Source organism: Lipotes vexillifer, unplaced genomic scaffold (genome assembly GCF_000442215.2).
Source record: "Lipotes vexillifer unplaced genomic scaffold, Lipotes_vexillifer_v1.1 scaffold241, whole genome shotgun sequence".
Lineage (NCBI taxonomy): Eukaryota > Metazoa > Chordata > Mammalia > Artiodactyla > Lipotidae > Lipotes > Lipotes vexillifer.
In genome coordinates this window covers 4,918,112-4,932,218 of record NW_006784922.1, presented here as the reverse complement: position 1 = coordinate 4,932,218, position 14,107 = coordinate 4,918,112, and the positions used below count along the sequence as shown (strand labels likewise).

Below are 14,107 nucleotides of genomic sequence, written 5' to 3'. Positions count from 1 at the left end.
AAAAAAAGAAAAAAAAAAAAAAAAAAAAAAATGCCCCTTTACCCTTAAGAATGTTAGCAACAAATAAGTTCCTTTGAGAGGGCAAGACCCTACTTGGGAGTGTAGAGATTTGTGTACATATGTAAATCTCTGTCTTGGTCTGTATTTTGTAAAGTCTGGTTTTGCCATGCTGAGGAACATGTCATGTTTAAAAGCTTCCTGTTTGACTTTGAGAGATTCAAAAATGTTACTACTCTCACTAGCTTCAGGCTAAAGAGCCATATAGAAGTTAGAGAAGACACTTTCAGCTTTGATTGTTCATCACATTTGTCAACAAGATATCCCTCCGATTATTTAAGGATTTGTGTGACATAATACCAGTACCTTAATTATGGTGAACTGTTCAAATTCTGAGGCAACTTGTTTTTAACTTGTTCTAACCTGCTTTTGTATTATTAGATAAAGAATCCTATGTTTTCTTGCACCATTAATTACATTTATAATCATCAGTTTGTAAAGTTTACAAATCTTTTTAGACAGTGGGCAAACATGGGATGAATGTAATATAAACTTTGTTCTTGTTTTTACGTTTTACATTATTATATTTTTATATTGGCCAAACAGATTCCATCAAGTTTTATTCCGACGTTTCTTTTTGAGTTTTTTTTTTTTTAATCACATTTAATCACATTTTTTAAATCACGTCAGTACTTTTCCACCCTTTTTTTTTTTTGGTAGGCTTTAATAACTGATACAGTTATTTAAAGTTACTTATACAGTTGTGAGAATTTTTTGTTTGTGTTTCTCTGTTTTAAATACAAATTATTGGCTACTTATTTAGCTTGTTGTGGTAATGTACTAGTCATTCTATATGTTTCTTAGGAAAATTCAATTAAAATGTTTTTAAGAAATATTTTCTAAATTTTAGCTTTTTCAGCGTATTTCACTGATATTCTTATATAAGATATTCATTAGGCTACTGTTTCTATTGATATATATTTCTTATTTATTTGATTTACCTATATAAAAATTAATAAATGAATGTCAATAGGAAATTTTCGTAAATGATTTAGATGTAAAAAATAATACAAATAACCATTAACCTGTATTACAGTTAACTTGCTCAAATTAGCAAATAACTTTGCTGAGAGTTCCAGGATATAAATCTGTCATTTATAATTTCTCTTATTAACATCAGCAAGTTGGTATATTTAATATTCCTATATTAAAATTAAAGGAGACATTAATTTGAATTAACACTAAATACATTGTACAATATTTTTTTAACAAACAATCACACCATCTGACTTAATGGTTATGAATGGTTATGAATTTAATAGGCCAAATAATGGTTCTTGATAGATGAGTTGATAATACCACATTCCACCTTCATAATTATCAAGGGTCTATTCTTATTCAAGAACTTCTTTAAGGCTGAGTAAACATGATCTTAATTAAACTCACAGATAATGCTAGGGGGTGTTGATTGCTCCAGTAAGGAAAATAAAATGATGCAGCCTGACCTTAAGAAATTATAAATATGGGAATGTTGACAAATGGTAATAAACAAGCAGCAAACATCTAAGAGAGAGGATTGGTTCCCAAGTCAATACTGGAGAAAGAAATTTGGTTTGGTTTTGAAATGTGTTGTTTAAATAGTATTTAGAAATGTTCCTTTCAAATATAATATTTTTTTTGCGGTACGCGGGCCTCTCACTGTTGTGGCCTCTCCCGTTGTGGAGCACAGGCTCCGGACGCGCAGGCTCAGCTGCCATGGCTCACGGGCCCAGCCGGGCCTCTCCCATTGCGGAGCACAGACTCCGGACGCGCAGGCTCAGCTGCCATGGCTCACGGGCCCAGCCGCTCCGCAGCATGTGGGATCCTCCCAGACCTGGGCGCGAACCCCTGTCCCCTGCATCGGCAGGCGGACTCCCAACCACTGCGCCACCAAGGAAGCCCCCTTTCAAATATTTTATACAAATTCTCAGTTATGTCCAGTATATGTTATTTAGAAGTTAGGTGAAACTTCCTGTTTCAAGAAAGCTATACCAGGTATATTCTGAATTAAGAAGACATTACAATAAATCTTTAATGGTGGATAAGGGCACCAAGTGTAGGAGGATGGAATCATAGTGCCCTGAACCTTATTGTAGGTGAATTCAATGAGGTAACCTGCTGGTTTGTATTATCCTTTTCTAACCACTATACTGATTGTGAAGTACCAGTCTGTACTGAAGAAAAGCAAATGAAAGTAAGATAACATCCACTTCATCATCAACCAGTTTTGCATTTGTGTTATTCTTTGAGGCTTGTGAAAGTTACTTTGGAATCAAATTAGCTATTTTTTAACTTTCTAGTAGCAGAAACAGGAAAAAATAGTTACCCTGTGCTCATATGTAGCAATTTATTTCTACTCACGGGGTACCAGGATAAAAAACAGTAGGTAGTGTGCCTGTGAGAAAAGGCCTTCACTGTTATTTTAATACAAACTGGAATCTGTTTTTATGATTCCAAAATATTTACCTTAATAAGGAGTTTGAATGCAGTATGAACATGAAAAATGAATGAGTAGTGAAATGCATTTATCTTAGGCATTGGCTGTTCTGTTGACAAAAGGCACAACTATGAAATTTGTCTAAATAATTAGATTTTTAATTAGTGCATCATTGTAAGATTAATGTCATTGTTCTTCATTGCATGTAATTTTGTATTAGAAATTTCATTTCAGCAAAGATGCTACCTGTGGTTTGCTGATTTGAATCCTTAATTTATCACTTGTGTGTATGGCATATCACATATTTGCAGTCAAGAGCCAAAAGAAAGGCATTTGATGATAACTTTGTGGTGAGCAATATTGATGGTGTTATATATGATATGAATACATTATATTTTCTAATATTCAGGAAACAGCCACCCTTCAAATATTAGTGAGTGCATATTGACCTGCAAAAACTTTAGAAATAACATGTGCGGATAGGTTGTTCAACCTAAGCTATGTCTACTTTGAACATACTTGAACGTTATTATTATTGCTTTTAAAACTGGTTTTCCTTTCCTTTGGACAGTTGCCGAACCAGCAACCGGAAAAGCTTGATAGGTAATGGGCAGCCCCCAGCACTGCCTCGGCCTCACTCACCTCTCTCTGCTCATGCAGGTAATGAAATACCTTTTCTTGAGTTCTGTTTTACTTCATCTTGCTGGTTTTTAAAATACAGGCATTTTGAAATTTAGATGCGTCTCCCCACCTTGTTATCTTGGTTTCCCTGTAGCTTTGTCACTAAGTTGTTCTTTCTCATCAGTCAGCCCAAACCTTAGCCTCTCTTTGAGCTCTTGGATCTGGAAGGGAGAAATCCTTTTTATATGGGGCCCTATCCCAGTTATTTTTTTTTCGCCACATCTGAATCTGTGGATGATGCAAGTCACGCTCCCATGTTAGGATTTCCTTTGGGAAACGTGGCCATGACAGTTCACACGAAGAGGATTAGCGTCAAGAACTGTAAGGGAGGAAAAATATCTTTTCCCTCTCCCCTTCTAACTTCTCCACTGGGGACCAGTAACCAGAGACAGATTAACAAAGGAAAAGCATGCACATTTATTTAACATACGTTTTACGGGACATGGGAGCATTCATGAGGAAATGAAGACCCAAAGGAACGGTTAAATCGGATTGTTTTTTACAGTAGTTTGGTGAAGGGAAGGGAGTTGTGCAAAGACGTATAGGACAAAGGTGAGCTAATTGTAGTAAATTGGGGGAGAGTTAGCAAGGACTGTTTGTTCAGATTCTTCTGTGTCCCTTGTCTTCAGAGATAAGAAGGCTCCTTTCCTCCAGGTGTAGGGAGGGTGCCTCTCACAAGAAGGTTTTATGATCTGCTTACGGGGCAGGTCAGAAAGCCCTTCCTGCACACGCTGTTTCTCAGATCCCTTCACCTTAAAATAGTCACTGTGCCAGTGCGCCATATTTTGGGGTCTCATGTCCTAAAGTGCATCAAAACTATTCAGCATTTTTCTCCCTCAAGTTGAACTTATCTATTGTATATATTAGCTAGCACAAACAATGCTGCTCTGAGCAGTCTAGAACATGTCTCCCCTTGTAATGTGGGCAAGAGTTTATCTAAAGTTTTACCTGACAGTGGTGTATATATAACTTCTCTTTACATCCAGAACCATTGTAGGGACAAAGAAGATTCAGGAGGTGAGACTCTCGGCCTCAAGAACTACTTAGAAGGATGGTAGAACCATATTCCAAAAACTATGCAACGAAGACTGCTTTGTGTGTTTTTTGTTTGTTTGTTTGAATTCTATCTAAGATGGTGCAAAGAAGACAAGGGTTAATTCCAATCAGGAAAGTTTGGGAGATATTGAAGGAGCCACTCGCTCATGATGTTGAAAGATGAACAAGAGTTTGGCAGGGGTGAGAGATGGGGGAATTTCTAGTGTGTGGCTAGAGTGTGGGATGTACATGCTTGATTGTACAAGAATGTAAAGGTGAAAAGAGAGATGAAAGTCAGAAAGTAAAATGAATTTTAACTTTGAGTGCCTTTCACAGATTTTGAGGAGGATCTGTAGGAAGATGTGTTCGAGATATGGAAGATGATGGGGTGAAAGGATGAGTGTTTAAGCCCTACCTCTGCTATACTCTTGTAGAAACTGTCACACGATAGGCGTTCAGGTGGTGTTGACTTATAAACTAGGCTGTGACTGGCCCCCGGAAAGCAGTCCTTTTGCTTAGGGGGGGCTCTCCAGCTGAGAGTGGAAGTTATCTTAACATGTTTGGGGACAAGATGGGACAGAGAGAGAGAGAGAGAGAGACGTAGTTGCCCCTTTGGAATAAATTTTATTTTCCTCATAGTAATAAATAAAAGATGGTAAAGTTAAAAAGGCAAATTCATAAAATTATGATGCTGTATGTAGTAAGACCACTAAAGTCCAGAAATGCTACTCTGAGGGAAAACTTCAGAGAAACTCCTACACATATATGCAAGAAGGTGTGCTCTAGACTGCTCATGGTGGCATCACTTGTAATAGCTAAGCGTTTGAAGCAGTGTGGCACAAATGTCTATCAGTTGGAAAGTAGATAAATGAATTGTGGCATAGTTATCTACGGAATACCATGCGCCTAGAAAACAAATGAACTAGCATTCAAAGATAGTGTTGGGCAACAAGAGCAAGTTGCAAAAGAATCTTACTTAAACCGTACATATAAGGTTAATGTGATGCTACGTGCAATGTTTTGTTGAGGAATACACACACATAGACATATAAATATGTATCTGTGTATGTACATTTATAGTAAGAGTCTGAAGGAAAATATGGTCATTTTAAAGACCCATTTTGTGTTACTGGTTACGTGAGAAGGTGTCAGGGGGTATAATTGTGGAGAGGGGTAAGCAGTTGGCAATGTTATATTTCCAATGCTAAGTGGTGAATACATTATTACCTTTATACTTTGGAGATTTTTATTATATCATTGTCATAATAGTGAAAGCTGACCATAGGGTCAAGGAAGACCAAATAGTTTACTCAGCGGCTGGAGTTATATCTTTGTCTTATCTTTTCATTCCTCTGTCAGAGTGCCCAGCAGTATATACAAGGTGCTAAGTATATGATAAATTTTATTTCTTACATATAATTCAGTTGTGATTAAAAAAATTTAATCCTACTCTTTGTAGTGCTCTGTAGTAATTGCATCATACTTGATGTGCCTGTTGATTAGTCTTTTACTGCCATTATTTTCTTCAGTTCTAATATTGAGATTAAAGAAAGTGTAGTTAAGACTTTAATGATCCTTTTAATTATTATTTGTTTCTCTATGGAGAATTCTTTTTGCCTCAAAACATAATTTTGTATTTAATCGGAGGAATGGGCAAAGAGAAGCCTGTCTTTCAGGTTCCGAGAGCATTTTCCCTTATGTTATAGAGGAACATAACAGGTTGTTATTCACTCATAAGCTGTAGAAAAGTCTGTCGACTTTTTGTGAGAAATGGCATTTATCACAGTCTGGTAGGTTCCTATTTCTATATACAAGAAGAATAAAACGTAAATTAAATAAAGGACCTGTCCTCACATCTTGATAATGCGAAACGCTTTCTCACTCACTGCGTCTCTTACCTCTTCCTATTGCGGCATTCTCTGCTGCGTATGGTACACAGAGGCCAGGGGGACAGTTCCTTGATGTCTCCATGAAAAACAAGAGAAAGAATAAGTGCCATCTCTTGGTGCTTAGTCACCCAGTAGATACACTTTCTATTTTTCTTAGGCAGGGATTATGTGAGTCAGGGCACACATCACTGACATGAATTTATACCCATTGAATGAATCGGTAGAAATGAGAACATTAATTTCTTTGTGTAGATATGTCAGTGGTACCCTGAGGAAGAAGAGATACTGGCATCATGTTCTGGAGCTTATCTCCACAGACAAAATGGTGTTTGTTGACAGCCAGGCATTCCTAAATGAACCATGAACAGGTCAGTCCCATTAAAAAAAAAAAAAACGTCAGACCCATAAAAAAAAAAAAAAAAAAAAAAAAAGAAAGGTAAAAATCACAGACTCCTAGTTCTAAGCATGAAATGTAATCCAGAAGCCCCAAAGGAAAAGACTAGTATCTCTCTCCTAAAATGAAAAATTCTGTGTAATAAACAAAATCAAAAGAAAACAAAGTGTGAAAAATATTTTTATGCCCATAACTGACAAACATCTGATTGCCTTAATATACAAAAAGCTTGTGTAAATTGATATGAAAATGGTGAATGCACCAGGAGAAAAATGGGGAAAGGATGTAAAAGGCGTATCATAGAAAAAAATTAAATTGGCCAACAAAAATGTTTGAAATGATGATTCATTGCAATCATAAGAGAAATATGAACCAGAATAATGAGACACTATTGTTCACCTAGCATATTGTCAAAAATTTTGTAAAAGTGATAGAATCCAATGATAGCAAGGTTGTGGAGAAACAGTCCCTCTCACATCACATAAGTGTTGATGTGAATTGGTACAACGCTTTTGGTTAGTTTGCAGTATCAGTTAAAATTTCAACTGCATTTACCCTTTCACCCAGCAAATCCATCTCTAGGAATTTGTCTTACTGATATCTCACAGAATAACAGAAAATAATAAATCTAACATTGCTGTAACTAGCAAATGGAAACTTAAGTTGTTACCACTTTATTATTTAACATGCCCTTCATTAAGCAGCTGGTTTAGTAGAAAATAATTCAGGTATATAATCCAAGACTGCATGTTTGTTACAAAGAATGAGGTAGGCTTTTATGTTCTGATTTAGAAAGCTGCCCAAGATAGACTGTTCAGCGAAAAAATACGTTGTGTAATTTTATATATGTGTGTGTGTGTTTGAGTGCATGTAGACATGCATAAATACTTGTATATTCATGCATATTCATAAGGAGTTTTTGGAAGGAGAAAGTTAGCAGTGTTTACCTTTGGAGAATAGGAAAGTAGGGAAATTAGTGTGTAGTGGTTTTATAATAAAGTAAGGCTCTAAAAATAAAACCGGTAAAGGAAACAAAATAATACCTGCTTACTATGCAATAAATTACCAAAAATTTAGTGGCTTAAAACAATATCCATTTATTGATCTTACAGGTCTATGCAAGTCTAGGTAGGCTTGACTTGTTTGACTTCAGGGGAGCTCTCAAGGTATCTCAAGGCCAAAATCAAAGAAAGGTAGAAAGGGTAAGCTCCTTTTTCTGTAGGAACCCTCACCTGCTTTTTCTCCTCACGGTATCATAAGGCCAGAGTCAGTGTCAGTTACTGACCTTAAAAAAAAAAAAAGAAAAAAGAAAAAGAGCTAGGTATTTTACCAGCAAAATGAGTTTATTTGTGAATAGCAGAGAATTACAGCAAGCCATGGGTAAGTCCAAAAAACTGAAGAGAGGCTTTTGTTTTTACAGAAGAAAAGAGGAAGTTGGGTGGAGAGCCCAGGGTGGTAGTGGCTTCTCAGTGGCTGGGCTGTTGCTGGACTGGGAGAAATTCTTCCTTCCCCCCCTGCTGGGGTCTGAGTGGTAGCGTGTGAGAGCTCCCCTTTCAGGGCTTCCCCATTCCATGTAAAATGAGGCTTTCTTTATTTTCACAATGGGCTGGACTCTTATCTAGAGACTGGGAAAGAATCTGCTTCCAAGCTTATGCAGATTGTGGACAGATTCAGATCCCTTCTGCTGTAGGACTGAGATCCACATTTTATCCTGGCTGTGAGCCGGAAGCTGCCCTCCTCAATCTTCAATCTTCAAGCCTGCACTGGCACATCCAGTGATCCTCATGCTTCATATCTCTAACTTATCCTACTATCAGTCAAAGAAAATTTTTTATTTTAAGGGGCTTCTCTGATTGGGTCAGGGTTACTCAGTCTCTGTATATTAAAGTCAGGTGCTGTGGAACTTTAATTACATCTGCAAAATCCCTTCATAGTAGTACCTAGATGAGGGTTAGGATAACTAGGAGACAGGAATCGTGAGGAGACCATTTTTAGAATTCTGCCTACCACAATATCACCTCAATATTGTATTTTGATTCAAATGGTTAAAGTCTGAGCTCTAAGAGTGATACTTACAGAGGATGAGCCACAGACTAGATGTAGTCAAATAACTGAGACCCACTGACTCCGAACTACTAGAGTCCTAGAATCAAATGTTGTCCCATTGGTCAAAATACCTAACCTTTGGTGTCTTCAAAAATTGCTTTACTGGGAATTTGCAGCTGGCTACTTAGATTCATTTATACAAGGGTTTCTGAAAGGAAAGGTGGAAAAAAAGTCTCACTTTCCTATTGGACAACTCTAGGAATTATTAAAGACAGGAAGTATTCTTAAACCACTAAGTACACATAACCTATTAGGTTAGTATCTACTTGGGAAAACTTGTATAAATTACTGTCTATCTATGTATCTATCTAGCTAGCTACCTGTCTATCTATCTATCTATCTATCTGTCATATATAGGGACCTCATTTCTGAAGGATTAGTTACCACTGTGTTTGCTGCTCTGCTCACCAAGTCTCTTTTGAAAGATACAACTGAGCGAAAGGAGGCCCATCCAGGTGAAAATAATCAGAGAACTGGAGTGATCGTATGAACAATACAACTCCAAGTGGAAACTTGCAAAACTCAGAAAAGTATTGGGGTAGCACATGGGGTTAGGCAATGAAACACCCCGAATCCCACTCTTCAAAACACGCTGAGAACATTTCTATGTGCATTTCTTCATTATTTTCCCTTCTCCCCACCTCTACCCTTGGGGCCTTGGCTTAACAAAAACGACCGAGAGTATAAATTAAGGTGGTTACCAAATAGAAACTATGATACATCATGTACATTTTTTCAATAAGGTTTTTATTGTTTCAGAAAACTGTGAGGCCCTTCCTCTTTTGAACTTGTGTTGGCATCTCTTTTGGAGCCACTCATTGGTCTCACCACTTCACAACTTGCTCTCCTTGCATTTCTGCTATATCAGTTGTACTTATTCAGATGTGACACTGAATAGGATGGGGGTAAAAGGCAGTGGTTTTGCAGGCAGGCGCGCTGCTACAGAGAATTGAAAGTCGGTAGTCTAGCAGTGAAGTGGAGATAGAGAAGAAATACACAAGGTGGAATAATAATTTCAACGAAGAGTGTCTTGGATAGAACAGGATTAGTCAACATTCCAGGGTGCCAGAGACATACGCGAGAGCATCCCTGATGTTGGCGAGGGACTTCATTATAACCCACTGCCCCAAGAATGTGACCATAAGCTTGGAAGATATGTAGCTGGGTGGTAAGAGATTTAGTAAAACCTGAAATGTTGGCACTTTGTGCCAACCAAGTCCTTAATCCACTTACCAATATCCACATGACCCTGAGCCATTTTTAAGGTATGATAAAATCTCACAAGATATTTTGCATCCTCTGTTCCCATGACTCTGATCTTCAAGGCTGATACGGTTAAAAAATAAAATGTGATATTCTGATTGTAACAGTAAGCTGAGAGTTTGTAGAAAACATGAGAAATTATTTGGAAATATAAATCCCCTTTAAACCCACTATCCAAGGATAACCCTGCTGACATTTTATTATGTCTCTTGTCTTTTTTCCTGTACGTATTGTGTGTGTATGTGTCTGTACATCTGTACATGTGACTGAAATGCATATGCTGCAACTTTGTCTTTACTCCACGCTTGCCAACACTCATGTTAAAGTTTTTCAGGTTCTGTTGACGGAGGCCAAACATAATATCATAGTACCTTTTACAGTTTTATTGGGATATAATTGACATGTAACATTGTATTTAAGATGTACAACACAATGATTAAATATCTTTTTTTTTTTAAAGGCTGCCACAGTAAGTCTAGTTAATGTCCATCACCTCACATAGTTACACTTCTTATTTTCTTTGTGGGGAGAACTTTTATTTTCTAACATCTTTATTAGAGTATAGTTGCTTTACAGTTTTGTGTTAGTTTCTGCTGTATAACAAAGTGAATCAGCTATATGCATACGTATATCCCCATATCCCCTCCCTCTAGCGTCTCCCTCCCTGCCTCCCTATCCCACCCCTCTAGGCGGTCACAGAGCACCGAGCTGATCTCCCTGTGCCATGCAGCTGCTTCCCACTAGCTGTCTATTTTACATCTGGTAGTGTATGTATGTCCATGCCGCTCTCTCACTTCGTCCTAGCTTACCCTTCCCCCTCCCCGTGTCCTCAAGTCCATTCTCTACGTCTGTGTCTTTATTCCCGTCGTGCCCCTAGGTTCATCAGAACCTTTTTCTTTTTTTTTTTAGATCCCATATATGTGTGTTAGGAGGAGAACTTCTAAGATGTACTCTTTCAGCAGCTTTCAAATATACAATACAGTTTTGCTAACTATAGTCACCATACTGTACATCCCCAGAACTTATCTTACAACTGGAAGTTTGTGCCTTTTGAACACCTTCACCCATTTCACCCACCGCCCAACTCTGGCAACCACAAGTCTTGTGGTTTTTAATTTCTTCCATTTTGTTGTTCTGTCTATGAGTTCGTTTTTGTTTTTGTTTTGTTTTTAGATTTTACATATTACTGAGATCATACAGTATTTTTCTTTGGCTTATTTCATTTAGCATAATGCCCTCAAGATTCATTGTGTTGTTGCAAATGGCAGGATTTCTTTCTTTTTTATAGCTGGAGGGTATTCTGTTGTACATACACACCACATCTTCTTTATCCACTGATCTGTTGAAGGACACTTAGGTTGTTTCCACGTCTTGGCTACTGTAAATAATGCTGCAGTGAACATGGGGGTGCAGGTATCTTCTTAAGATACTGATTGCATTTGCTTCCAATATGTACCCTGAAGTGGGATTGCTGGATCATATGGTAGTTCTCTTTTTAATTTTTTAAGGAACCTCCATAGTATTTTCCACAGTGGCTACTCCAATTTACATTCCCACCAATAGTGTACAAGGATTCCCTTTTCTCCACATCTTCACCAAGGCCTGTTATCTCTTGTCATTTTGATAATAGCTATTCTAGCAGGTGTGAGCTGAATAACTTGTGCATGTTTTAGTTACCTGTTGTCGTCTCACTGATACTCTTTTCTGATTTGCTATTTTTTTAATGCTGTTTTTTGATGAATGCAAGTTTTTATTTTTAATTTTGTTGTCAAGTTTGTCTTTTTCTTTCTGATTTCTTCCTTTTTTGTTTTTGTCTTATCTAGTTGTTGTAGAGTTTCTTTTTTTAAAAAACAACAAGGCTGGTCTTCCTCTAAGAATTGCTGCTCTGAGCTCACTGTTTCCCCTGCCTCTTAATTTTTGACAAGCTTAATGTAAATGAAGTGTTTCTTTACCTCCTCATGTTCTTAGTCTGCCATTTAGGGTGATGGTTTTCCCAAGCAGTGAGTGAATTTTTGAGGAACAAGGGTTTGTTTGAATTCTTCCTAAACCTTATAGGCTAGCCTACAAAGGGAGGAAGATAGCAGTATTTTAAAAAAAAAAAAAAAAAAAAAAAGGCACTAAGACAGTTTCTCTCAACCCCCTAGATGACTAGGGGGAGAGGTACACTTACATATTTCTGCTCAGATATTTGTGGCCCCATCAGGTTTGCATGCTGCACACAGAGGGAAAGCCATTACTGTGAATTTTAGTTTGCTGGTGGGAACAACCTAGTCAATAGAGATGAATGATCTTTAGGTATAAGTGAAAGATTTTTCCTTAGATAAGGTGAGACTAGGGACATAGCCCTGAGCGTAAGAGTGCCTTTGTTTCACCTGTTTTGTTTTGTGACTTTCATTCAAGCTTTCAGTAGGTTTTCTGTGCTTGAAATATTGTTTGCCAGACTGTTTAAATATGATTTGTAGATCTTTAATAAAAATGTTCAGTCAGGGCTTCCCTGGTGGCGCAGTGCTTGAGAGTCCGCCTGCCGATGCAGGAGACGCGGGTTCGTGCCCCGTTTCGGGAAGATCCCACATGCCGCGGAGCGGCTGGGCCCGTGAGCCATGGCCACTGAGCCTGCGCGTCCGGAGCCTGTGCTCCGCAAATGGGAGAGGCCACAACAGTGAGAGGCCCGCATAACGCAAGAAGAAAAAAAAAAAAAAAAAAAAATGTTCAGTCAGCAGGGCAGTGACCTCCTTTGGCTACACAGACATGATGGTACAAGACAGATGGTTGCTTTGCTTCTTTATATTTAAGGAAGAGGACAAAGCAAGATTGTGTGCTTCCAGAGTCATAGCAAATTGGTGGCTAGCCTTAATGCAAATTAAGTTTGCAGATGTCCCATATAACCACTCTTTCTTTAAAGTGATAGAAACTTTCTTGTTTTACTCAAGAGCAATCTCTGATATAGTCACTCATTATTTTTATCTACTTATAAGCAGATCTCAACAAAATCAACTTAAACTTGTAAAACATTGTGTTCAGGTGAGAGCACCTTGATGTCCTCCTCATAGAGTTTCATTTTATGTAGGTAAAATTGGCAAATCATATGTCTGAATATAGTCACCCTTGGGTGGAACATTACCTTGGAATCATCTGCTTTTATTAAAACCTTAAATGGGCTCAAGACCAGAGTTCTTATTAATCTAGTGTGTGTGTCCACGGTGTATGATTTTGCAATGCATCTGTTCTGTGATTTCAAGTATTTCATAAATCAGTTTCTCTGAATTACGGAGAATACATCTTTTTTATTTCACGTTGTACCCACAGTATTTTGTTTTTTGGGGTTTTTTTAATCCTTAGCCTTTGTGTAATTGCCAATTGTTGGCTTGAGTAATGACACATCTTGCCCTTCCTGCTTAAGGAAAAGGATGATAAAATCAGATGAACTGACGTCAGTCATTGTGTTTTTTTAGTTTTGGGTATGGCTTTGTGTTGAGTCACTAATCAGGGGTATATACCAACATCGTTAATATTTGTTAATTCCTTCATGCAGCTCCATCTGTCCTGTGACCTGCATTTATTGTTTTGGTTCTCTGAGAAGAGTGTAATGTTTACATGTCGTATATTCCTAATGATAAGTTAATGACTGGCATCTTTCCCCTAATCTCTAGATAGTCCCCTAAATCTGAATGTAGAATTTAACCTGAATGGTCTTTGATTTAGCTTTTTGGTTTCTCCTTTATTATAAATTGAAGCTTTTGGAAGCTTACTGCTAAATTTCATCTCAATGCACCCCTGTGTTAACAAAACTGGTAGTGTTTTTGTTTTTGTTTATGAACATGGGTCCCCTGGGTAGCCACTCAGGAAGATTTTGCTCTTCCATCCTTTGGGAAGTGCTCTTCCTTTTCATTTATTTATTTTTTTAAATACCGATTGGATCTTCATTACATATTTTTCAAGTTAGAATTGACAATATTTACTGAAGGATTTGTGGGGTGAGAGAGAGTTGATCAAGGGTGGCTTCCAGAGACCTTGCTGAGAACATGGGTCAGTGGAAGGGATGCTTCCCAAGATACAGGAGACAAGAACAGATCTGAGGTAACGCTGAAGAGTTCACTTTGCTGCTGATTGGATTTAAGATGCCCAAGAGACTTGTAAGTGATGTAAATAAACAGTTGTTCCATGGGCCTGAAACTCAAGAGTCTGTGCTGGTGATAACAGTCTGGACCATGCATTTATAGACAGTATTTAAAACATGGGGAAGGGATAAAATCCTTGAGGGAAAGA

General features: G+C 37.7%; 1 protein-coding gene across 3 annotated transcripts in view; it reads left to right on the top strand.

The window, feature by feature from the left end:
- The window catches only part of MAST4 (microtubule associated serine/threonine kinase family member 4), a 585,627-nt gene that overhangs the window by 468,084 nt on the left and 103,436 nt on the right, over positions 1 to 14,107 (top strand). For all 3 annotated transcript variants that reach the window (XM_007457091.1, XM_007457090.1, XM_007457092.1), the window contains one exon: positions 3,045 to 3,133. In XM_007457091.1, coding sequence (XP_007457153.1) covers positions 3,045 to 3,133 — 89 coding nt within the window. The remainder of the gene's footprint in view (positions 1 to 3,044; positions 3,134 to 14,107) is intronic.